We start from the raw sequence: 26,986 nt of genomic DNA on the forward strand, positions 1-26,986 counted from the left end.
ATGATAATTTGTCTGAGCATCCAATGAATTTGTTAAATTTTGCTGGTGTAAACAATCTGTCCTTCCAACACCCTGACATGGTGGCAAGAGCGGTTTCTTTCACTGAGAATAATTGTAAGTATTAAAAGGGACATATTATGAAAACAACACTTTTCCTGGGATTTGAGGTGTTGTTTTGGGTCTCTGGTGCTCCCACACGCACACAAACTTTGAAAAAGTCTGTTCATGATTTTTTGATTGAGATATGCATTGCTGAAAGTACCCCTCATACAATTACCAAACGAGCGAGTCAGTTTCGGCGCCCCCTCCTACGTAGGAAGGGGGTACACTTGAATATTACCTCCCACTTCCCCACTCCCCTCCAATCAGAGCATAGCTAAGATTTTGTGGACCACGGAGTAAAATCCCTTTCTCTGACGGACTGCCGCCGAGCTCCCTTCGCCGGAGCTGCCGGACTGCCGAAGCTTCGGCGGCAGTCCGGAGGAGGAGACATGAAGGAGAAAGGGATTGTACTCCCGGAGCTGAGCTGCCGGACTGCCGCAGAACTACCCCCCCGCCGTCGAAGCAGTCAGTCCGGCAGCTCCGGCGGTGTACTCCGGGAGCTGAACTGCCGCCGAAGCTTGCAGCTCCGGCGCGGGGAGCTCGGCGGCAGTCCGGCAGCTCAGCTCCCGGAGTGCAATCCCTTTGTCCTCCATGTCGCGGTTCATGGACTTCAGAGAGTCACGGCCAAAGTTCCTTTCCCCCCTCATTCTTCTCAACCATGGCCGAGATATCCCCGACTACGAGTCTTTACTTGTTGTGGAATTACCAGAGACGTCAGACGCAGACTTTATGATTCATAATATCATCCAAGGTGCACATAGCTTTTGGCCGTGATATTAGATATAATATTATATAAATACTAGTGCTGTCAAGCGATTAAAATATTTTATTTAATCGCATTAATGCCATAGTTAACTCAAGATTAATCGTGATTAATCGCAAATGTTTTTTCTATGCTAAATATCCCTTAATTTCTTTGTCCCATTAATTTTTCTCATTTTAATGCTCTTATCAACATGGAGAAGTGCATCGGCTTGCCTTGTGCAAATGTTTTTTTATTGATAACAACATTGGCATATACTGATCAAAACAGGACGATAAGAAAAAAAGCCTATAGTGCAATTAAACGATGAACATACAAACATACTGCCTTGAACATAGCAGTCAGGCTACTGCTTCTTTGTTTTGAGCCAAAAAAGAATATATACATATATTATATAGATATAGAGCTCCAGGAGTCCGCAAACTGCAACAATCCCTTAATCTCCATGCTGTGGTTCAGCATGACAGCTCATTGGTCAATGGACAGCAGCTCATTTGCATTAAAGCTACATACACCAGAAACAGCGCATTCTGAAGGGACTGAAACAGAGGGGAATAGCGGTAGGCGAGTTTTTTTTTCCTAAAAGCTATTTCCAGCAAACAGCTTCAAAAACTTGTTTTCTGGAACTCCAATACTATGTTTACTTGTTGTGAAATCACCATAATATGTCTCCTTTAACCTTTTTAAAAAGGTTTCGTACGCGAGAAAGAAAAGTAGCCAAGTATACAATCATACAAACTTGAGAGCTGTGTTCGCGGGTGTTTTGCTCCAACAGGACCGCGTGAGGAACCACAAGTACCGGGGCGTGGGCGACCTGGAGAAGGACGTGATGCTGCTGTGTCACAACGCCCAGACCTTCAACCTGGAGGGCTCCCAGGTCAGGCCGCCGCTACAGCTCTCCACCCCACCGCCATGTGCAGACGTTGTGTTGTTGTGTTGAAATCGTGTCAATTTCTTGATCGCACACAGCAGAGTTCAAATGGTTTACACCAGTGGTTTTCAAACTGTGGGGCGCGCCCCCCCTGGGGGGCGCCAGAGTTCTTCAGGGGGGGCGCGAACCCGAAAAAAACCCTGAAAGACGATGATTCAAATCATCAGTCGTACTTCAACTGTAGAAGTAACATAACTAAATCAATTTTCAACCGTTTATCTTCGTGCAAACCATTTAACAAATCTACACACTTGTATCTTCAATAATATCGAAACAGAATTTCGATATCATTTAAAATGTCTTCAGAATCACAGTTTTAGTTTCATAATGCTTCGTTTTCAGCTGTTTTCATTGAAGACGTCAGCCCATTCTGATACACCTACTTCTAGACATCGTAACTCATTCCTTTTTCAACCGTTTACCAACGTTCAAACCATTAAACAAATCTACACACTTGTATATTCAATACTATCTAAACGGAATTTTGATAGCATTTATACTTTTTTCAGAATCACAGTTTTAGTTTCAAACCGGCGTCGTTTTCAGTTGCTTATAATAATTTAGGTCACCATAGCAACGCCGGTAAACAAACCCCGCCGAATAGTCGAATCTCTGGACTGAAAAGGCAGATCTGATTCGACTCAGAAAATTCAGAGTCGGGGACCCTGAATTAATCTGTAAACTGGCAGTTTACACAGATTAAGATGTTCAAATGTATTTAAAAAAGGTTAAGCTAAAACATGCTTAGATAAAGTTGTTAAATTGTGTTGTTTAAAAACGCAAAAAGATGTTGTAATGTTTCAGAAATATGTTTAAAAAATATGTTAAAAAATTTGTTTCAAATGTTTCAAAAATATGTTCCAAATGTTTGAAAATTATGATCGGAGATGTTGGAAATGTGTAAAATAATTAAAATAGCTTTCAAAACACAGGTATTTAGAAAAAAAAATTGGGGGGGGGGGGCTCAGCTGAATTTTTTTCTCTGAGGGGGGGCTCACTCTCTCACACTTTGAAAACCCCTGGTTTACACAAAGGAATTCGCAAGTATGAAGGGGATAGTTCTTAAAACATCTTTTACCCAAAAAAATTTTTTTATTTCAATTTATCAGCCATTCTTGTCAAGGGGGACGAAGGGGATGGATTACAAGGTGAGAAAGAAAAACAATAAAAACTGAAAATACTGGTCTAGCACCTTCCTGCGACCAGTTATTTAAACACCAAGGACAGGGATCAAGAGCAGGCCTTTGGGGCTAGGCAGGGAGGGAGAGGGTGAGGGTCAAGAAGAGGCTGCCAGATCATGTACACGAATGGATCTCCCCTCTGTTTTAATGTGTCACTAAGAGCTAGGCGGATATCCTGCTCATGTGGTTAGGTGCAGGGGGACTCCCAACCAAGAGGAACTGGGCTCGATCCCCAATGTCCCCATCCTGCCTGTGTCTGAATCCGCTTGGTCCCCAGACCTCTTCCCTCCTGCCAAGACATCTTGTCATTTGCAACTCTTCTTCATTAGCCGAGGGAAATTAATACTGTCGGACAATACATAAAAGGCTATAAACAATACTGTTTTCCCGCTTGTCACAGAGCCTCCATCGGGTAATCTTCTATATGCAGAAATTATTTTAATGAGAGTCTCCATCTGCCCTCTTCAGATCTACGAGGACTCCATCGTGCTTCAGTCGGTGTTCAGGAGCGCCAGGCAGAAGATCGTCAAGAAGGAGGAGAGTGAGGAAGAAAGCGATGAAGACGAGGACGACGAGGACGAGGAAGAATCAGAAGCAGAAGGTAGACAATGAACATAAATGGAAACCACTTTCCATACCTTACCACTTTCCATACCTTACCATACCTTACCGCTATCTCCCAAAGTCCCCCTGCTGAGCCTCTCTTTACACACACACACGCACGCACGCACGCACGCACGCACGCACGCACGCACGCACGCACGCACGCACGCACGCACGCACGCACGCACGCACGCACGCACGCACGCACGCACGCACGCACGCACGCACGCACGCACGCACGCACGCACGCACGCACGCACGCACGCACGCACGCACGCACGCGCGCACGCACGCACGCGCGCGCGCACGCACGCTCGCAAACACCAGCGAGCACACACACACACACACACACGCATACACCTTCAAGCGCACGCACACACACGTATACACCTGCAAGCACACACGCACACTAATACATACATATTACAGACATTACCTCATTAAGATTCTGCGCTATAAAGAAAATATCTCTGTATCTCCTTGCCCTTATTCCTTCAGGACTCAAGTCTGGAGCTGTCAATCAAACGGCGGCGAGGTTTAATAGATGGCATTTAGGAACTCGGTGTTGGAATGAAAAACAACTTAATTCCCCTTATCAGTGCTATTCTTACCCTCTGTACTTAAGGATTGAAACGTTATAGGACCGTATACATAGCGCATGGGACCGAGCGAGGCCAGGCCATTACTTGGATCATTTGCATTCGCGTTTGGCTCCCATCACATGACGCTCCTCCTCTCCTGTGTCCCTCCCAAAGCCAAGTCGGTGCGCGTTAAGATCAAGCTGGCCAAGGACGAGGACGGGAAGAAGAGGCCGGGCCGCGGGAAGGCCAAGCCCGTGGTCAGCGACGACGACGACAGCGACCAGGACGACAATGTAGGTCGCCTCGCATCGCTGGCTCCTCTTTCCGCACACAATCAGCGCTGCGTCTTTCGCATGTGATAACTATCACTCGGGTCCGGATGTGACGCACAGTGCCCCCTTTGGCCGAAATGACTCCTTGGTTTGTTTACGTTTCAGGGTAGGAGGTACGATGCATGCGGCATATTGCAAAATGCCAGAGAAAATAAAGTGGTTTTATTCAGATTTATCGTGGGAATACAAACCCGGCACCTGGTTGATAAGCCCCATATGTATGCTTATCGCACCATAGAAGGTGGGTTGGAGGACACAATTTAAAATTCAAAGTCAAAGTCAGCTTTATTGTTAATTCCAAACTTTGTACGAGACAAATAGAGGAATCGTGCTTTTTTAGTTTTTGGTTTGAACTCGAAGAAAGTTTAAAATTATTGTCGATTTGCAATAAGCTCAGTTATTTATTGCAAATGTCTTTATCCTTGATAGAGCATCATTCATTTGCTAGGTACAAGTAGAATAACTTCAGCTTTTAATGATATTATTAATCCATTTTAATTGCAATATCATAAATAAATTACCTCTTATTGAATGAATATTTTAATTCAATTATTCGCCTCAAAAAGTTTCTACATTTATGCACTCCGCCTCGCAGGTAAATCAGCCAAGTAGTAATTGCCGAGCTATACCTCCCACATCATACAGGTATATCGACCCAGCTCCTATGCATAATGAATTATTCCCAAGCAAGCTGTTCCCGCCCGCTGCCACCAGCCAGGCAATGCAAATAATTAAATCCAAGACATATTTCCTAACCCGGAGGCCTTGTAATTCACAATGCTTTATTTATATTCTCCTTTGTTGACCCCAGTGAGCCCATCAGAATAGTACATCTGTCCTGTCCAGATAATCCAGGCTATTTTACGTTTTACAATGTTTGGCCCGTACGTCGTGAGATCACATCGCAATGACCGCCTCCAGGAGCATAGGAATGTTATTGGTAGTGATGGTGTTTCGGTCGTGGTTTGGTCGTTTAGCGTTAAAGCATTTGTTATTATACCCTAACAAAGTTTGGATTAGGCCAGATGACGGTAAGGTAAGGTATGGAAAGTGGTTTCGATTTATATTCATTCTCTACCTTCTGCTTCTTGTATATCAGATGCATCTGATGTACAAGCCGTAAGGGAAGCACTCTTTCAACGTTCCTGTTGCTCGACCCCATATGGCTCCACTGTGATTGGCTGGCTGTGTAGATTCTGAGTTCTGCACGCCGCCAGCCGAGCGCCTTTGATTAACCATTACTCGAGGCTGCGAGGGTGTAACAAAGGAGTAATGGGACAACTCCTTTCCTATCACTATTACAACGGGTGGAAGCTATGGATGGTTTGAAGCAGCTTTTTGGGGACATATAGCCAGTGACGAATCACATGGACCAATTTCGGTAACCACACTCTAACACTGCTTACAGGTCCTTTAATGCATGTGTATATTACCCATGAACATTGACTGTGAAGCTTTGTCAATTGGTTGTTTTGCCTTATCATAATGCGACATAATAGCATAAAATCCCAAAGGATGTAAGTGTACTGGGTACAGTAACGTATTCATGTACTGAAATCATCTGTAGCGAAAAAATATATCTAATGTCTGGAAATGGTGGATGGTGGATGGCTGGCTACAATAGCCAGCCATCCACATCCTTATTTTTCTATTCATATTAGTATGTTTGTTGTGGGCTGGACCACCTTGCATTTACGTCGGCGATGTCTTGGGAGCTTTAAGAAGGTACTCTCCCCGTAGAGACGTCTTACTTCAAAAGGCCAGTTCCTCAAAGGCTTTGTCGGAGAGAGACTGAGAGTCTGACAGATGGTCCACCTCTCGAGCTGTCTTTTTCAAAGTCCCATTGAATGTCTCCTAGTGGCTATTTCTGAGGTATAAGCGGAAAGGGCAGAGGCTAAACTTCCAAACGTTCCTCTCATGGGCGTACTTCCCCAGCACGTCCATGATTGATCTGTGGAAATTCACCTTCCACCACACCTCCATGCCAAGCATCAAGCTTCATCACAATGTCATGGATCTTTAATCTCCCTTTCCCTAGCGCTTGTCTCTGTCTCTCTCTCTCGCTCGCTCTCTCCATATGTCACAGAATCCTCGTTCCACTCCAACGAGTGTCAATCTCTCTCGGTTTTTGACGTTTCCGTCTTCTCATCTTGTCCCAATGTGAGCGTGTGATCAACCTGTTTCTACATCCACCCTCCCTGGCCTCTCTTCAGCTGTCGTCCTTCTTCTCCCGCTGTAGGATCTGACGGACGGGAGCAAGAGTGAGGATGAGTGAGCAGGAGGAGGAGGAGGAGGAGGATGAAGATAAGTCATCACACCTATCAAACAAACAATTATACGTTGTTTAGCGCGGTGGCTCCGACACCATTTGATGTTTCTTCCGGGGGATTCTCGACATCGGTTCCCGCTCGAGATTGGATGCAAATGGAAAAGATATGCCATTGTGTCTTTTGTACATTTCAGATTGGAACAATTTAGCGATTGATCGAAAAAAAGACTAAAATTATATATTGAAAAAAGTTGATCTTTAAACACCAGCTTTTCTATTGTTACTGGATGCACTTTTTTGAATTGATAGAATGTGATCTTCTAAACACAAAACAAAGGATAAGAAGATATCTGAAGCCAATTTGGTTTGATAAGAAAACGTGTTATATTTTTATTTGGTCTTAAATCATGTTTTACCTATACCCGTGTGTGTATATTTTACATGGTCCTAATTGCGAACCATTTTGCCACTGACGTAGTCTTCCGAAGTTGTTTTTATCCTTGGGGCAAAAACCAACAAAATCTATGTGCTTAATCTAGAAAACCCTAACTTGTGCCTTATAAAACATAAAAAGTCGGAAAAAAAATGTCTCCTCACCTAACTCAACTGCAGTTGCTTTCCATAGAATGCCGTAACCTTTCATTTTAGTCACCCAGTTAATTAAACCTGCATCAAATGTACCTATACTTAGCTTGAGTTACTTTGGTGGTTCTGCGTTTAAAGTCCAGAACAGTTATTTTATTTTGAAATATGCAGTGGTAGACACTTGGCTAATAAGTCCCCTAAATGCTTGGCTTCCTTATGTTATAGTGCATGAATCAGTATACTTTTAATGACATGCATAAGCTTTCGCTCGTTTCGGCTAATGTTTATTTTCAACAGTCGACTTCTAAATTCGCAGAAGATGTATCTCTGTAGAAACGGTGTTATCTAGCATGTGGAGAAAGGCAGTGTTGCTGCTTAGTATTTGAGTTCAGATGTTTAGGATTAATCAATTCTATTAACCGCATCTACAATTTTGCTTACAAGTATTTTGCCTATCACCCATTATTAATGCTTTAATCAAGATATTATTCTGCAGTATTTTTTGTTTGACATATAGTCAAAGTTGTTTACATTCAAAGCTCTTATAAAATTGATACAATCTTATACCCTCGATTTGTTTTACAATACAGGTATTGATTATATGCAAATATATATCCTTATGTATGTATTAAGAGTGCCAGCAAACTGAAACAGCCAACATTAGTGTAACTTACTATTTGCTTTGTTTGCACATAGTCTTTTTGGCAGAATTTCAGAGCCATGGGCAAATAAAAACATATTTTCAGCACATGACGTATCCTGAGTGATCTTCTCCTCAGTATCAACATGTGACACACACAAAAACACACACACACACATACACAGACACACACACACACGCACACACACACAATCTGCATTAACATGCTAAAAACATTAATTTTTACAGAAGAATATGTTTCAGTTATGATAAATCTGAATAATCATCCGATTATTTTTTTTGGACATAAAGAAATGCGTACATACTCTCTCTCTCGCTCGCTCGCTCCCTCACTGACTTCCTAAACCAAAGAATGCCTCTGGGTTCTGGCCGTATCGGCCCTCAACAGATGGGCTTTTGTTGGAGGGCTGTGCTGATAGTCTGGGGGGATCCACACGCGGTTTGTGGGCGCTCCCCCCTGCTCAGCAGAGTCTGCCCAGCTGCTGGGTCGCAGGGGGCTGCCAGCACCTCATGCATTCAAGACTGTCTAGTCCGCAGGGTGGGTTGTGTATTCCTCCGGATAAGGACGGGCCCAGGAGTTTCCAGACCCTCAACCTTCGAATGTGTGCGACGGGAATGAGCGATGTCATCTTCTCCTTTCTTTGATGTCCCATCTCCTTTTTTTTGTGACCCCTGCACAGACGAAGAACACGGGCTAAATATTCTAGGATTTAATCAACCACTATAGTAACCACTAAGTAATTGTATCGAGCGCCGTACCATGGCATTAAAATGACATGGTACAACATGCAATGCCATTTTATTGCATCCGTGTCAATGTCGTCAAAAATGACATTTTACATCATACAATGTCAATAAAATGACATTGTGCATCATACAATGTCAATAAAATGACATTGTATGATAAACATTGTAATTTTTTACGACATTTGACAACAAACCTATCCGTCTCTTTTCATTTCAGGACATTGTACAACATACAATGTCATTTTGATGACATTGTTTGACACCACACACACAAATACCGTCACTCAAAAACGTCAAAAGTAAATCTATAAAAAGAAAAGCAGGTCAATAGCGCTGTCTGCCTCCCGTCAGGCAGCGTGTGCTAAGGCGTGTCAGGACGCTGGTGGCAAGGAGCAGGGAAAGGCAGCGGTCAGCCTTCTCTTTAAGCCTGGACCTCTGATGTTTAAGGACAGCCCTGTCTGTCTGTCTCGGGAGGAGAGAGAGAGAGAGAGAGAGAGAGAGAGAGAGAGAGAGAGAGAGAGAGAGAGAGAGAGAGAGAGCGCGAGCTAACAGCAGCAGGGCAGGACAGTCTAGTCAGCTGGGCTGTCCATGAAGAAAAGTTCTTTCTGGGTCACATCCCAAAATTAAAGCATTGTTGCGGGACTTGCGTCACACTTTTCTTTTTGGCCACAAACTGCTCCCTAGTGACCCGTCTCTTTGGTGAAAGCGGCTAAATATTAATAGCAGGAAATGGTATATTATGACCGTTTACCATGTCTGACTTTCAACTTTTTATAGTAGGATAATAACAAGATTTACACTTATTGATTTTACAACTATCAGTAATACCTGTTTTCCTATTCCTTCGATACAATGTTCTCTGTTCCAGAACAGATTTAAGAAAGATTGACATTTTACGTAAGTGATTCAAACACTGCACACAATGAGATTGACACCGAGAGTACAACACTTTTGCCGTCTCCGTCATTTCGTCTCAAACATTCCAGGGTGTTTTTCCTCTGGTGCCGCTATAGAGGTGAAGACAACGGCGTGTGTCTTCAATGTGGCAGCCCCCGCCCTCTGGAACTCTCTCCCCCCGACATCCGAAAGGCCCTCATCTCTTGCCTCCTTTAAAACTCTTCTCAACTCACCTCTCCTACCATGCCTACTGCCTGTGAACTGCCTGAGGTGTTTGTTTGCTCGTCTTTTTGATTCAGTTATTCTGTTTTCGATGTTCCTGCCCACATTGTAAAGTGTCCTTGAGTTGTGTGTGTGTGTGTGTGTGTGTGTGTGTGTGTGTGTGTGTGTGTGTGTGTGTGTGTGTGTGTGTGTGTGTGTGTGTGTGTGTGTGTGTGTGTGTGTGTGTGTGTGTGTGTGTGTGTGTGTGTTTTCCCTCTTGTCCAATCTCTGTTTCTACTAAGCTTGCATGCTGGCACTCATGTTTCTGTTTATTCTTACATGCGCTGTGGATTGATTTCCTCCGGCATTGCAGTGAAAGGATCCCAGGTTAAATCCTGTTTTTTTCCCTTTCTCCGAGACTATCTTTCACATGCTTTAAAAGCCAGCCAAGGCATTTATTTGAAGATATTGGTTGTGAATGGGCAAAGCACTCTGGTTTCTATGCAAAAACGTGTGAATTGTACTTTATACATGTGTGCCTTCCTTCCTGTTTGGACTCAATGCATTGATTATGGAATCAAATGTATTCAAATCCCTGAAGGTGTTTTAATCCTACATTGGATGTACACCAGGACATTATATAACAAAAAATGCACAAAATACAAGTCTGTATTTTCCTTCCCTAAATGTTAAGGAGTATCATCATTATATAAACCTTTACATGCACGAGCATATCAGAGCTTTGTATATATGATCTTGTTTGATTTGTCTGTTCTCTTTTCAAGTATTCTAAGAGTTCTTGCCACGGTGGAACAGAAGTCCTGCATGTCCGCACACCTTGATCTTCCCCGACTTCCGATAGTCTTGGCGTGACTGATATTGTGAAAGTCCTATTCGACCCAACGGTCAACCAGACATGATTGCTTCCCTAGGCAAAAATAGTGTGTGCTACCTCTTCTTTTTCACTGTTGAGTTTATCTTCTGTAAGACAATGGACACATACTAATCCCCCCCCTGCACCTGTCCTATCTTTCCTGTTTCACTGGATTTATGACCTTTTTTTCATAAGCTTTTTTTGCATCTTTTCCAACTTAGGCGTGAACCCCCTGGAAAAGATGGACACTCGTGGTGTATTAAAGAGTGAACAGACTTTTTTTTGTCTCTTCTTGAAGAGGAACTTTGTTAATGATCATTGCACCTTACCCCTAAGTGCTTTTAATTGGATGATGTTACATTTAATTTGCATTCAGGGCTATTATAAGGAACCCCAATACAAAGTAGTCAATCTATCACAGACTCTTATTTAATATAGTTAGTTGGTGTATTTTCCTGTTTAAAGGTGTGTGTGTGTGTGTGTGTGTGTGTGTGTGTGTGTGTGTGTGTGTGTGTGTGTGTGTGTGTGTGTGTGTGTGTGTGTGTGTGTGTGTGTGTGTGTGTGTGTGTGTGTGTGTGTGTGAGAGAGAGACAGGGTGTGTGCGCACACATGTGCATTGTGTCCCTCCATGTATTTGGGAAACTGTGTGAGTGTATTTGTCCATCCGAAAAGTGTGTGTAAAATCCAATTATGGTCTGGTCTGAGGCAGTGTGAGTGGAGCCATGGAAACGTGCCTTTCCATAAAAACATAGCATAGCAGCGTCTCCCAAGGGGGTCCCAGGCCCCCGCTCAGGTTAGCCAGGTGACATCAGTGCTCATACTCCCCCCTAGCCTCCTCCTTGCCCCCCCCCCCTCCGAGTCAGACACCATCAGTGTTGTTGTTGTGAACAGAAGTCCAAAGGGATCGTCGGACATGGAGCAGATAGTTTTCCAGGCCTGACCTCATCTGCTCGTTCTCTGTGTTCGCTGCGTGTGATTTTATTTTGTAACCTCGTTCATCTTCGTCATGGCAGCCTTTTCACACACGCTCGCCGAATGGAACGGGACTTTGGAAGTTTTGCTTCCATCTTCATTCGGTGGATTTCCCCTCATGTGAACCCACAACGTTGGAAAACTTTCATCACTTGCACTAGACAAAAGCTCCAGGGCTACTTTGTTCTGGTTTTGACGAAAGTCCACTTCTGTGTCTGGGGGAGGTCTAGTTTGCCAAAAGTTTTACTTTGCACTTTATCAAAAGTACTTGTCTAGAAAGATTTTAAATGGATACCCAAATGCTGTTGGTTTTGCGCACATTCCGGATTTCTAACCATGAATATTTGTAGAAGAACTAAATAAAAGATTTTCAGGGAACACTTAGCTTTGGCGTCATTTTTTTCAAAAAAAAAATTAAAATCCAAATCATTGAGCATGTGGCACTTTTTCATTATTTTTCACTGTAGGACTAACTCTGTGCCAGGTATTGGCCTCAGCATGGTCGGCCTGGGGTTGTGTCCTCTTGGAGGGGGTCATTGTCTTCTACCATTGTCCCTGCATCGAGTCACACTGAAGGCCACAGGAAGGTCTTCATACAGTAGTCCCCCCCCCGTCCCCCCGTCCCCCCCATCTGTCTCCTCACACACACACACACACACACACACACACACACACACACACACACACACACACACACACACACACACACACACACACACACACACACACACACACACACACACACACACACACACACACACACACAAATCAAAACAGCTTTTTCTTTTTGTATTCCTGCTATTTTAAACAGAGCTCACCCAAGCCCGTTCCCTTTGGGTCCAGCGGTGCCCTGTTTATCTAGGTCTTTGAAGTGCCCAAGAGCGCTTGGAAGAGACATGAGCCCGAGAAGAAAGAGGCAAATTAGATGCTAATCCCGCTTCTGTGCATCAGAGATGTCAGCTGTAAAAAGTCAGGTGGCCGGTGCGATTCCTGCTATTTCTCTGTAGCCTTTGTGTGCAGGAACCGCCGTCATCACATTCTCACCGCGCGCCAGGCGCAGGTCGGCTCAGCCCTCCCCGACCAATGATTCAGGGAATTTCTGCCGCAAAGCCTTTCTTATGAGTCCTGAATGGTGCTGGTGAAAAGGCCAGGTGCTCGGTATTATCAGAGCACCGCGCTTCTATCTGCTGTCGCGGCTTCGGGGGACCAGCCGAGTCTAACTCCTGCACCACTTGAAAGGCGGCCGGGAAGGGGGGCTTTGTCTCCCCCTGAATGCCACGGTTCAGGGCTGCTTTGCCGCATGATTGGGAGAAAAAAATTGTTTTCTTTCTCTGCCCCCCTTTTTTTTGTTTTTCCGTTCGGAACCGCAGCTGTTCAAACTCCTGCGACGGAAAAGATGGACAGCCGTGGTCAAGTGTATAGCAACTTGTTTGTGCATCAACGCTTTTATTTCTCCTTCATTTTGAACATAATTAATGATCTTTGCACCTTACAGCGAAGTGCTTCTAATTGGCTGACGTCGATTTTCAGTAAGTGCATTCAGGGCTATTATTGACTAAAGAAGCCCAATGCAAACATCTATCACAGATTCTAATTTAATATAATTAGTTGGTGTATTCATCAATCTCGTGTGAGAAAGAGAGTGTGCGGACATACATGCGTCGTACTCGCACGTATGTGGGCAATTCTGTGAGTGCATTTGTCCATCCAAAAAGTGTGTAGGGAATCCAATTATGGTCTGGTGTGTGAGTGGAGCTGTGGATACGTGCCTTTCCATAGCAACATAGCATAGCATCGTCTCCCAGGGGGGTCCCAGGCCTCTACTCAGGTTAGCCAGGAGACATCAGTGCTCATACTCCCCCCTAGCCTTCTCCTGGCCCACCCTCCCTGAGTCGGACATCCTCATGTTGCTATAGGGAGCATCGGACAGGGAACAGATGTTTTACCTTCCTGCCCTCACCTGCTCATTCCCTCTATTTGCTGCATGCGATTTTGCGTGACATTGTCACAGCCCTGCGAATAATCACTCATGGGACTCGCAGTGTCCCTCCATCGGGACGGACCAGAGATGGGGCCGATCCCGTGCATGCTGCACAGTGCAGCATGCAGAGGTCACGGCCCATTTTTATTTGTCTCACTGACATATCTGAAGGAAGGACGTAACCTGCAATCAGCAGCCATTCAGCCCCCTCAGGCCTTTATCCTCTCCGTGTCACCCAGGTTGGGGCAGAGTGCCCTTCACTCTGAAGGGCTTTTGGAAGTATGAGAGTATGAGTTACCCTTGCAATTGTAATATAAGTACATCTATCTACAACTTTCAAGATTAAGCTGTCAAAAGTTGCACATTAGCAATGTTCTGCAAAGATAAAATACAAAGGGTGAATGTTGAATTTCGTATTTTTCTTTACAGAACATTGTTCAAAGACAGTGCGAAAATAATTTACACTTTATAGCAAAAGTTCAAGTGATTGTAGATACTTGTGTGTTTCAAGATGGGCAATTAACGTTGTGTGCCAAGAAAAGTGGACTATTAGGTTTTCGTTGTTCACGTAAGAAAAATAAACTTTAATGTAGGTGTCCTCACTAGGTGTCCTCACCTAGTGTTAGAAATTGTCCTCACTTGACATTCTTGACACATTAATGGTGCTCTCTTCTTCCTGGGCCTCCAAAACATGCTGCCTTAGGTTTTCAAAGTACTCGTCTTCAAAAAGAAATCGACCTGCCGGTGGTAAAGCCTCAATGGCCCCTTTCTGGTCCTCAGGTGCCAAGAGCTTATCAAAGCCTATAGCAGCCTCTGCGTATCGCTCCCTTACTGAGGTCCTCATCTGTGGCGAGGTCATCTTAGCGTAATGAGGGAAGCTCTGTCGACAATTACGCAGCTGAACCTTAAAACCTACTCCCTGATCACTCTATAATTTTCCCTTGGGGATCTGTCGGGAGTCTCTATCCCTTTCTCCTCAGTTTGTGGTTATTCTTCATAGAGAATGTCGCTGATGGGAAAACGGAGTGGTGTAGTATTGATTTTGTTGTTTTGTCTTGTGTCCACCTCACTCCATCTAGTCTTCACTGTATTAAGCTGAGATTGGACTGAGATTGTGTGTGTGTGTGTGTGTGTGTGTGTGTGTGTGTGCGTGTGCGTGCGTGCGTGCGTGCGTGCGTGCGTGCGTGCGTGAAAACAATTTTTTCCCTAGAAGATGTTTGTGAAATCAGCATCTTAAAGGTTTATCGTTCCCTGTGGTCTAGCTATACTTTTTGTTAACACGCTGGTTGAGCCCCATGATGTTCCCTTCAAATAGACTCTCCTCTGCCCTTCAGACAGCCCCAGTATACCACTGAGGCGTCTCGTGTTCCTTGTGTCGCGCCAGACAGTTGTCTGTTCCCTCGACTCGTTCGGTTCTCCACACTGCCTTGCACACGACTCGTCACGTTTATTCTATAGGTCTGATTGTTTTCCACCTGGCCGTAACATTTGTCTTGACATTTTATCCAGAATGATACATGTGGCTTTTTTGAGGCTGATAATAATCAAGGTATACAATTAAAATCGGAATATCTACAAGAGTAAGAGTAGAAAGAGATTCGCTTCCAATTTTCTCAAACAACCGGACGGAGTGCAGAGTAATTATGGTAATGCCAACAGGCAAGGTTGCCTAAAACCTTTTTTCCCATTCACCCAAAATTGCAATTTTTAAGCCATTCTGTGTTATCAACACACTTAATTCCTTCAGTTTGGAAGTTTGGACTATTCTCAACTCACTGTTGTTGTGCTGTGTCTTCATGCCTGCCCTACCAACCACTAGCCAGCTCTATGAGGAGACCTGTATTGTTCTCCACCTCCTCACACTCTCTTCCCACTAGGGGGTTTGTCGGGTTGTTTTGCACTGCTTTCCAGAGCGTCTGCAACACTTTGAGTAACAACAACAACACCAACAACAACTTGTTGAAGCACAGTTGTACTTTTGTTCAATCTTTATGATAAACAGTGCATATAGAGGACCTGCCTCGGAAAGCCCTCTATATGCCCCCAGGATCTCAACTTCAGACATACTGAACATACAATTATAATATGGGCCTAAGAAGGCGATGTATCGCTCTTTGTTAAAAACTTTAATGATCAGCTCATTAAATCATGACCATCTGTAATTAATGGTATACATAAGTTTTATTTTCTGAAATGGATGGCATTTATTTAACCGTTGTTCATTTTTCACATCTTAATATCATTCATATGCGCTTCCATCTGCATCACGACGGCAGTTTGACAGTTTACTTCCTAATCATGTCTGAGTGAAGTGAATGGTTCTTACTGGTGACGTTGATGCATCAGCCCTCTCCCCCTCTTTTTGGATGATAAAGTTTATATTATCTTTATTTGCAGAGACAAACATCATACTTTCTAATTCTGTCTGACCACACAGAAGAGATGTTTCTTAGATTCCACTTCATTATTGTGTCCGACGTGTGGGAAATGATCTGCAAGCTCAGTTCACAACCCTGATGGGAATCGACTTCAGGGCAGAGGTGACAAATGTTTTATCACAACACCTGCATCTGTGTTATAACACTATGTGTGTGTGTCGAAATCCATATAAACCTGTCAACTTCCAAGCCAAGAACATCCAGGAAACAGCTTCTACCGAAAGGGACAGAGAGAGGATAGCCGATAGAATGAACTGCTTGTGTCTCGTGATGAGATGCTAAAATAATGTATGTGGGCGTCAGGAAAAACAAGTTATGTGTTAACATCATATCCAAAAAAGCTGCTACGCTTACAGGTTTTGTCGCCCTTCAACAGTGGCAGTCTGCCGCCTGGTCTTAATATGTACTATTTTCATACAAACCAAAGGACAAAGTCCTCCAGTGGGCATGCTAGATTCCTGAAGGTCGACGGTGTTCAACACCATACCCTCTCTGATGCCTGTAAAATGTTTAACAATATTTATTCAAGTTTCATTAGGAGGTGTCTATTTAATTATGTGGTTCTTCAATAGTACTCAGTAATTAAATTAGTAATATGATATGTTTGTTTGACATGAGGCTCCTGTTACTCCTTCTAAACTAATATGGTAATACAATTACCTCCTGTCTAAAGCTAATGCCCCAATGACTGTGTTTTATTAGTCATTTATGTTATCCTGGGAACCAGCCTAATATTTTCTTTGTTGGTCATACGGGTCTGGCCTTCCCCCCATTCAGACCGGTTTCCAGTTACTAATATGGGGCGGCGGGTTTGACTGTACAGAGGAGCGCCCTATGGGAACAACCAAGATGGCTGCCGTTGATGTGTCACACGTTTGATTTCCCTGATTGGTTGTTAGGTAAACTAATTGACATATAGAGACATTTTGGTCTGCCCCAGCTGACACACCCCTTGGAGGTCGAACATGAACATGTTCAAGACTAATACACATGTGTTAATTGGTCTGGCGATGTCAGGCTGCCTTTATGTAGAACGAATCTCTCTTCCGTTTTGTTTTGTTTGTTTACTCCCTTGGCTAATAATACCCTGAGGCTGATCCAGAGATTGCAATCGTGACCTTTTGACTGTACACCCTCTGGGACTTCACATCGTGTAATTACCATTCCCCATTAAGATACTTCCACCAGGATGTATTTGTCTGTCTGATTAACTCTTATTGTTGCCAATGTGCACTTATTAGTTGGTGGCATCACTCATACATCATTGATCGCCCTCTGAAGGGTGGTTTCATCCAACGTACGGGTTTCTAAGCTCTTTTGCTGGACATCCCAGTTGGCGACCTGTCATCAAACATCCTCTCGCTTGACAAGCGACTGGCAAGAGTAGTTCAGGCACATCTGTTACCATTGAAGAACATCTATAAGCGAAATGAAAATAAATTGTATAGATGCCTTGTGATCCATGAACTTCTCAGGACCTTGAGTATGTCAAGCATGCTTTTTAAGATTTTTGGTTGATCTCAATGATCAAACGTCAAATAAATGTTCATCCTCCAGCTAGTGTGAAATGCCAACAGGCTCTCATTCATGTTGACAGGCTCTTACTTATTTAATGAGGTATGATTTTAGTTTGATCTCAATAACCTGACCTATGGACCATTTAGTCGCTACACTGACAGAGTTATTTATGCTTTTCAATATCGAGCAGACTTTATGGCCTGTGCTGTCTCTGTGGAATTTAGAAAACACTTTGTTGAAAATGTTTCTTCCAACTTTTTTCCAAAAACTGAAAAGACCTTGTGTTTTGTTTGGCTCTTCTGCTCTCCCAGGCTTTTAGACGCCTGTTTGTCATTTTGATTGTTTTGTAGCTACTCACTCAGCCTTTCTTGTTTAAACATTGATATAGAGCTGATCCAAGGATGCAGGAACCCTGAATATATGACACTAAACACACCAATGACACACACCCAACAGATGGCAGTTAGGCCTCAAATACATTTCAGAAGAAGATGGTCTGGGTTAGCGCTGCCTCCCGTATGAACGCTGTTTATATCTGATCGGCCAGATGGCTTTTTGCACGGGAGTAAACCTACATGTGTCAGGTCTGCATGGGAATGTACATTTAAACAACAAAGACTCCATTTTAAAAAATTGTCCGTTACCGGCTCCTTACTTGCCCTGCTTCTAATGAATCCCATTTTAGGATGAATGGGTTGCTGGTTCAAATGATGTGTGGGTATTCACTGAATCATTAGTTAACTATTATTAGTAGTTGCTCTGATCTTGAAACACACTGGACACACTGACAGCATTTTTGAATATGCAGAATGCATGTGTGTTTGAATGAGACTTTGTGTCATTCATCTTCAGGGAATGAAGAGATTTCAAGGCCTTTTTCCGTCCAATTCCTTCATAGTTACTGATGATTTATTGAATCTTTGTGACATCTAGGATGATCGAATATAATCTCTTTTCATAGTTTGATGAACATGCATTTCAGTGGATTAAATACGCATTTTCATTGAGAGCACAGGAACATTTATCTTTATATTGTTGGTGCAGCCCACGCTCCACTTTTATGTATTACCAACAAAACGAGTCACTGTTTCCCACGAACACTTGGGAAGCAGTGACTGGAATGTTGTTTCCAAATAATCGGACTTAGTGGAAATGATTAAGAGTTTCCGGTGACATTGGATAGCTTTCATTATTCCGGTAAAAGCAAAATGAGGACTCGCTTATACGCACCACGCACTCACACACACACATGCACTCATGCTTTACGACTCTAAATCACACCCGAAGACACACACTGATGCACACAGACACACACACAAACACACACACACGCACAAACACACACACACACACAGTGATTCAAAATCCCAGAGATGGCTATTTGTCCTTTTATAATAGTTTTCTACTATTAGTGGGTTAATAGACCACCGGAGCTGGGCGAACGTGTCCTGATACTGGGTTTTGTTTAGGGAGGAGATGGCATCCATCTTCTTTCAGTCCAGGGCTCCAGACCAGCGCTTTCTCCATAACCCCATCACCATTGTGCCTTCCAAATGCAGCCCTCTCTTGGGCAGATGAGTAACGATGGGTATAAATATACTGGATATTTTAATCCCTCGTAGAGAAAAAGTTGGTTCAAAAGTTGAGTTCAAAACAAAAGATCTGCATCAAGCCTTTTTCTGTCCGGGCGTCAGCATTTAAACCGACACACACATACGCACAAACGCACACACATATACTGTGTACCCCACTCACACTTACGCCGTCTACCCACTGCGGAAGGCGTGGCTGACGGATAGGGGAGTAGTCTTTGCAGAGGCATACGTCAGCCAAGCCCGAGCATACATGTTCATCTGATTGGATGACGGATCCGTCGGATACAACGGAACGGATGGATCCACAATGCATTGCGGCTCCGCCCCATTCAAAGTCAATGGGATCCGTCCGTTGACGGATGCAGTGGGCAAGAGGGGTTATACCTATGCGTATGTATGCTTTTGTAATCTCAAAAAGCACCACCAAATACATACTATGATATGAAAGAATATGCTTTGTGTGGAAATAAGAATGTGTGTGTGTGTGTGTGTGTGTGTGTGTGTGTGTGTGTGTGTGTGTGTGTGTGTGTGTGTGTGTGTGTGTGTGTGTGTGTGTGTGTGTGTGTGTGTGTGTGTGTGTCTGGTGTGTGTGTGATCAGTTGTGTATGTATTTATGTGTGTTATCATGTGTGTGTGTGTGTTTGCATGTTTCTGCTTGATTGTGTGTGTGTGGGTGGGTGTGTGTGTGTGTGTGTGTGGGTGCATGCATGCGTGCGTGTGTGTGGTGGGGGGAGGTCAGGTGTTGTCATGCCTGAGATTCTGGGGCCAAGGGACTGTGGAATCATCTGGAGGGAACAAACCTGTGTTCACTGAATTAGAAAGTGACAAAACTATGTCATTGCACTTCAGTAAGGGATACAAAAACAGAGCGGCAGGGAGACGTAGAACTAATCGCGAGCCCACACATAAAATGATGGAATTAGCATCAACAAAACCAAAGCTCTAATGCTGGGAGGGACAAGAAGAGTTGCATGAATTATGCATTCATATTTTAAAGGCGTTTAAAAAGAGGTCACATAAATGTCTAGGCAGCCAATATTAATTTGTCAAGAGAGCAAAGCATTAATTCCGCTGTGCTGTGACTAGTGTCCTAAGGGTTTTCTGAGAGTGTGTGGTTGGAGTTCCACAGAATCACCGCCACAGTGTTCAGGGTCCTGAGACTAAAACGTGTCAGAACCCTGCAGTAAACGAAACCCGAGACGCAACTAACTACTGCTACACATGAACCCCTACCGGCCAAGGAAGTCCATGTCTGTATCCTTATCCACAACAAACAAGTGTAGCTCCCCCTGATCCAAACAGTGGGAAGTACATTTCGATCTGCATTAACCATTGGGGGTTGGAAGGGAGGGGTACTTGGTTAGTTGGTTAAGGTCGGTTTGCTGTTTGCATCAGGACAAAGTGTGCACAGTGGATTCGATAATTGAGGAGTGTTTCCAGGATATGAGGACAAAGTATTCACACACAGAGGGAGACAGGGAGATGGGGTGAGTCAGCTCTCAGCTATGAGGGTGTGTGGCTCTCGGGATCCAATCAGGGGAGAGACAGAGGAGTTGGTGGGAACAAACAGCAGGCTTCTCCACAGAACCTCTGGGGAAACAGTGAAGGAAACTGTTTATCTTGGAAAGGGTTTTGAGTATGTTTTACAAAAGGCTTGCATTCATTTTGATATACTGTGTGTCTTCTAACTGCCGAAAGCACACAGCCCGGTTTCATTCTGATGCATCGCTTTACTTTGCCTACTTTCCTTTTCGTTGTTAGTGTTCAATGGAGGGAGAAAATAACTATCAGTAATGTTGATCATTATAAATGTCCTCATTGCACTGTCCTCATTGCATCATTTTCCGACATTTGTTTTAGCCGCTTTTCTAACCAGAACAATATTATTGCCTAACATTCACCCATTCATTCACACACCAACGGCGGTGTCAACCACGCAAGGCAACAGCCAGCTCGTCAGGAGCAGTATGTGCTAGGTGTCTTGCTCAGGGACACCTCAACACTTAGCTAGGAGGAGCTGGGGATCGAACTAGCCACCTTCCGGTTTCCAGTCACACCGCTTCACCTCCTGTGCTGGCTCCTGCTGCCCGTGGAGGCGGCAGGAGGCCGAGTGGGCGGCATGTGGACACGTGAATGAATACGACCTGCTCAGGTCAGCAGGTCAACCTAAGGTCAGCGAATTTCCCGAGGTGGATGAGAACATGTGCATAGAGGGAGGATTTATTACGCTAATTAACCAAAAGGTTGGTTAAAAGGTGGGCCTAGCTGCAATGAATGACCACAAATATGAACGATGATTAAAACCGGAGTAAATTATGGACGCTATATAAAAGATGTTGGTGTGTGTGCAATGGAAAGGGTAGATGGCTTTTAGTTACAGACAACAGATGGGAGTATATCATATTTATTATATTGGGTGTGAGCAATAATTACGATGGTAACCATGGAGATACAAATGAAGGCACAGCCGGCAAATGATATACTCATGTTTGATTGAGCTATTCATCCTAACACTCATTATCCGCTGAAAAGGATATCGGTAAAATTTGACAGCATGCAGCTGGCAACGGTCTGTGGCTATTTCCCCTCTTAATGTAAAAATACAAACAAACCCTGTAACAATTTAATTCATTCATTAAATTGCAATGATGGCACCAGTATAATTGGTTCTTAGGAAATATGAAAGCAAATTTGTGTGTGCATGTATTAGGCGTATCGTTCTATTTTGCGTTGGATTTGATTTGATTTTAAAGCATATCATCCATGATCATATTAAGCCAGGTTAATTTATCCTGTGTCAACTTTGACTTTGCAGTATTTATAAGGCAACACAACATAAACATAAATCTCCTGCGTCCCCTCGGTTCCCTTGAGATGGAAAATAAAATTGAATCTCACCTGGAAAAACGGCTGCGGCAAACGCTTCAGTAGAAGGGAGATGACTTCTGAGAGAAACGCAAAACGTGTGTCTTCCCTTCACACCTCTGGGCTAATATAAGCTCATTTATTTTCTCACCCAGCCCATATATCGCCCTCATTTCAGGACCAAAGCGTTTCAGAAATATACGGGTGGCCGGCCCGTCTGCCGTTCAGTCTCTCCCTGCAGATCTTTTTTTAAAATGGATGGGACAATAAATTGAATCCAGAACATTTGGAATCCTTTTCGAATAGCGTGTTTATCAATCGACTCTTGAATTCAAAACTTGTATAGGGAATGTGAAGTGGACGTCACGCAGAGTTGAACGCCATGGCAAAAGCCATGTTCTGTCGGACTGGGGATGGGGTTCACATGATGGCACATTGCCTATTGTAATTCAAATTGGAAAACGGATTATGTCTATTTTGAATTTTGTATCATACAGTGTAGTCTTTGTTGTGATTCTGTGAAGCTCTTCAACGCTGGACCTTAGTGCTATTAGTTGTTAGGCTCATGGATGTGTTGAAGGGCCCATTACCTACATCTTGGCAGTGTGTTCCTCTGTGTTTCTGTATCAAGTATGTATGTCCTTTCCGACGAATATTGGATACAATGGCATATGTAGCCAATATCAATGTAAATTAGATTACCTGAAACCAATTTTCCATGATGCTCTTTATTAGAAATCAGGGTTGTTTTTTTGTATTTATTTCCTCCAAATGCGAAATTCTGTCTCCATTTCCTTCTTAACTGGGCGAATACTTCAGTTGGATAGATGTTGTATGAGCCAAAAGCTTCTCAATAAAAGCTTTTTGGAGAAAAACGTTTTTTGGAAGGACTCAATGATTTCCATTTGCCCATGGGTTTTGGGACGGAAATTTACTTAATGTTGGCTCAATCTCTTCGACAAAATGTAAGTCAACAGCACAACAAGCCCGCAAGACAACCCTTATTTTTCATGTCTGTTCCCTTGACAGCTGTGTTGAAACTTCTATTGAAACTTAGTCATTATAATTTCCACAAGACCATCCCAATATGATGAGGAAACAAGCCCTGTGTGTGTGTGTGTGTGTGTGTGTGTGTGTGTGTGTGTGTGTGTGTGTGTGTGTGTGTGTGTGTGTGTGTGTGTGTGTGTGTGTGTGTGTGTGTGTGTGTGTGTGTGTGTGTGTGTGTTTCAAAGAGTCAGGTTCATTGACTTCAAAAAAAGGATTACGAGATGGCTTAAGTTGCAAAGAGAATTTAGGTGCTTTTATTTCCAAAAAAAGGAGTGACAAGATACAAAAACTGACCCATGATCAATGCCCTACAGTCACATACACTGACTGTCTTCAAGACTGACTGACCCCCATAAACTGTGGTTGGCAGGCTTGTAAAGGCCTAGCCCCTCCCCTTAGCCAAACCATTAACCAGTTATTCAATTAACACATGCTTAACCCAAATTACACTTTAGATAACCTTCCTTCAATACACAACATAACAACTCTCACAGCATCTACCAAGTCCAACATACATATCCTACATAAACACATACACTTACACACACGCTCATATACATATATAAGTCACCCATGAGCTAATATCAGATGGTATCTCCCACCATCATCAAATCTGAGCCACCTCTATTTAAAGCAGCCTTAAGCAAGCACTGCACTCGGGTTGCAACCTGGAATGAGTGAAGAAGGACCACGATTAGTATCAAAGGAATAATCCAATATCAAATCAACAGTTCCATTTGTGTGTGTCTACTTGTTGCTATTTACCTGCAGGGGATTTGTGAAAGGTTATGAGCTTAAAGGGAAGTTGTATTGTAGTGCGTACTCACCACAATAACGGAAGGGAAGGATAAGTAAATTAATAATAATAATAATACATTTAATTTAGAGGCGCCTTTCAAGGCACCCAAAGTCACCTTACAGAGCAGAAAATCATCAGAAATTCTTAAAAACAAGACATTGTGGAAAAAAAACAAAAACAAACAATCAAGACAGTGATCAGTTAGACGTTGTGTGCGAGTTTGAACAGGTGAGTTTTGAGTTGTGACTTGAAGGTTGTAATGGTGTCTGACTGTTTTATGTGTGGGGGGAGGGAGTTCCAGAGCCTGGGTGCTGAACAGCTGAATGACCGGGCACCCATTGTAATGAGTCATGATGTGGGGATACATAGTAGCCCAGCAGAGGTTGAGCGGAGGGAGCGGGAGGGAGTGTATTCTTGGAGGAGGTCGCAGAGGTAACTGGGGGCTAGGTTGTGGAGAGCTTTGTAGGTGAGGATGAGGGTTTTGTATTGGATGCGGTAGTGTACTGGGAGCCAGTGAAGTTGGATGAGGACAGGGGTGATGTGGTCAGATGATTTGGTGCGGCTGAGTTCTGAATGATCTGCAGTCTGTTGATGAGTTTGGTGGGGAGTCCGGTGAGGAGGGCGTTGCAGTAGTCTATGTGTGATGTGACAAATGAGTGAACCAGGATTTCAGTGCAGGATTGGGTCAGTGATGGACGGAGTCTGGTGATGTTGCGGAGGTGGAAGAATGCAGTCCGGGTGATGTTGTGAATATGGGGTGCGAATGAGAGGGTGTTGTCCAGGATGACGCAGAGGCTCTTGACTTTGGAGGAGAAGGGTACTGGGAATCCATCGATGATTATGAGTGGAGCTGGGGTGTGTTGTGATTTGGTGAGGGTGGATTTGGAGCCGATGAGCAGGGCCTCGGTCTTGTTTCCATTGAGTTTCAGGAAGTTCCTGCTCATCCAGCTCCGGATGTCTTCCAGGCACGTGATGAGGGAGGTGGGGGCGATGGCAGCGGTGGGTTTGGTGGAGACGTAGACCTGTGTGTCGTCAGCGTAGCAGTGAAAATGGACCCCATGGTGACGGAGGAGTGTGCCCAGCAGGAGGAGGTAAGTGGTGAACAGGAGTGGACCCAAGACTGACCCCTGGGGGACACCCAGTGAGACACCTGAACACCCACACTTGTGGTTGCTTAGTTGAACAAATTGTTGACGGCCTGCGAGGTAGAATGTGAACCAGGAGAGTGCAGCACCAGTGATCCAAATGCCATATAATGTCCTAGCCAGCAACTAGAGGCATGGCCTTCATGTCACTGTGTGTGTGCGTGTGCGTGCGCGCGTGTTTTAAGAAACACAACGAGAGAATCATTAGCAACATCACAGATGTGATAATGGTATCATCATTATTACAGGTGTGAGTCCGCCCTGCAAGCATCATGTTATACAGTGCCACAGATTCACATTTTTCAGGCTATATATAACAGCATTTGGCAATGAGTGACACAGTTATCCAAGTCTGAGTGCCCACTCACACAGCACTGAAACTTTTTCTTCCTGCTGTGGGCTCGCATTCCGTTATCCATTTACATACATCTTGCATTTATGCTTACAACATGCTGCGCAGTTTTTCTACTGAAGCTTTGCTTGATGCGTTTATCATGCTGTTCAAGTATACACGCCGAATGAGGAAGAATAATCAGTAAAGCCTGAAAGCAAAGTGGATTGAAGAGTTCCTTTGCTCTGGGTTTCTGGTTGACACAGAAGGAACTTATGAATTTGTAACACTCCAGTGCACATTATAGGAATATAATTAGTGATGTGTCCTTCAAAAAATTATTCTGAGAAAGGGGTCAAGGGGAGGGTGCTATTCATGCTCTGCATCCTGCAGATGAAAGGCTGCATATGATATCTGGTACTTGTTCGCTACTTGTTGGCTCGATTTCCTAAGACGGTCAGGATAAAAGTACATTTAGACTGACGTCATCCTTGCTCAGGGTAATCTGTCATACAGTGTGCACCCATCATATATATATATTATAATGCATTATATATATTTATTCTACTTCGTTTATGAATGCTTAATTCTGATTGGCTGGGGGAAGGGCATTAACCCGGCAGGTTGCCCGCTGACTTGTCGGTTGTACTTGCTGCTGACTGAGCACAGCGTCATCAAATAGTAGATCAATACGCCACTTGTATAAAATGTGTCGGAAATCTACCAGGGTCAGTCGATACATAGTTTCGCAAGCGAGATACAATGTAGCAACTACATTATCAAACTAGTGATCAGATGCAGTCTTGTGTGCTTGCTATAGAAACTAATTAGCTACAGCTAAGCTATCGTTATTCACCGTAGTTGTAAACATTACAGCGTTTTGAGTTTGAGTATATCTATTCTATGTACTCAAGCAGAGTATACATTTAACAAGCATGCAATACGAATAAGAAAAAGCATAATTATTAAAAAAATTGATTTGTTTTATTATGTTTGCAAGCAAGAAGTAGAATAAACGAGATAATCACCTCAAGGGCCATAAACAGTTTGATATGCCTGTGGAAGGTTACTGCCCTCTTGGGTGATAAGCCGTCCACGAGCCGGGCATATCAAACTGTTTATTGCCCTGCCTACACGGCCTTTCTCAATGCCGTGGAACGCTCCGTTCACTTGCATGGGCCCTTCACTTCAATTTCCGGCAGTGAATTATATTTGATAATTCAACGTTGCTAAGTATAATTCACCGCTGTCAAGGAAGGTGGACTTTTTGCCATCTTTCATAACGCTCCGCAAGTGGTCCGGTAACTTATCATCCCCAGCGTACTCGGTTGCTAAGCGACGTCAATGTCTTTGGCAGACTATGTCTCTGCTGATCAACACTACGAATGCTGGTAACAAATAAATTGTAAAAGACACCGTGTGAAGTAATTTTTTAATTTTGGCATGTAGCCCTGTAATAAGCGGGATAATGTATAGAACGTCGCCGGTCATTACCGAAAATAAGCCCCTCCCTGTCGGGGCTTATTTTCCCGATAATGACCGACGTTCTATACCTTATCTCTTTTATA

At 43.7% G+C, this 26,986-nt stretch overlaps 1 protein-coding gene across 7 annotated transcripts in view; it reads left to right on the forward strand.

Annotated features, from left to right (window-relative positions):
* The window catches only part of smarca2 (SWI/SNF related, matrix associated, actin dependent regulator of chromatin, subfamily a, member 2), a 58,326-nt gene extending 49,078 nt beyond the window's left edge, over positions 1-9,248 (forward strand). For all 7 annotated transcript variants that reach the window (XM_056593236.1, XM_056593235.1, XM_056593240.1 and 4 more), the window contains exons 32-35: positions 1,641-1,742; positions 3,446-3,578; positions 4,336-4,454; positions 6,733-9,248. In XM_056593236.1, the coding sequence (XP_056449211.1) occupies positions 1,641-1,742; positions 3,446-3,578; positions 4,336-4,454; positions 6,733-6,768 (390 nt within the window). In that variant the 3' untranslated portion in view covers positions 6,769-9,248. The remainder of the gene's footprint in view (positions 1-1,640; positions 1,743-3,445; positions 3,579-4,335; positions 4,455-6,732) is intronic.
* Positions 9,249-26,986: the final 17,738 nt, after the last annotated feature.

Source organism: Gadus chalcogrammus, chromosome 6 (genome assembly GCF_026213295.1).
Source record: "Gadus chalcogrammus isolate NIFS_2021 chromosome 6, NIFS_Gcha_1.0, whole genome shotgun sequence".
Taxonomy (NCBI): Eukaryota; Metazoa; Chordata; class Actinopteri; order Gadiformes; family Gadidae; genus Gadus; species Gadus chalcogrammus.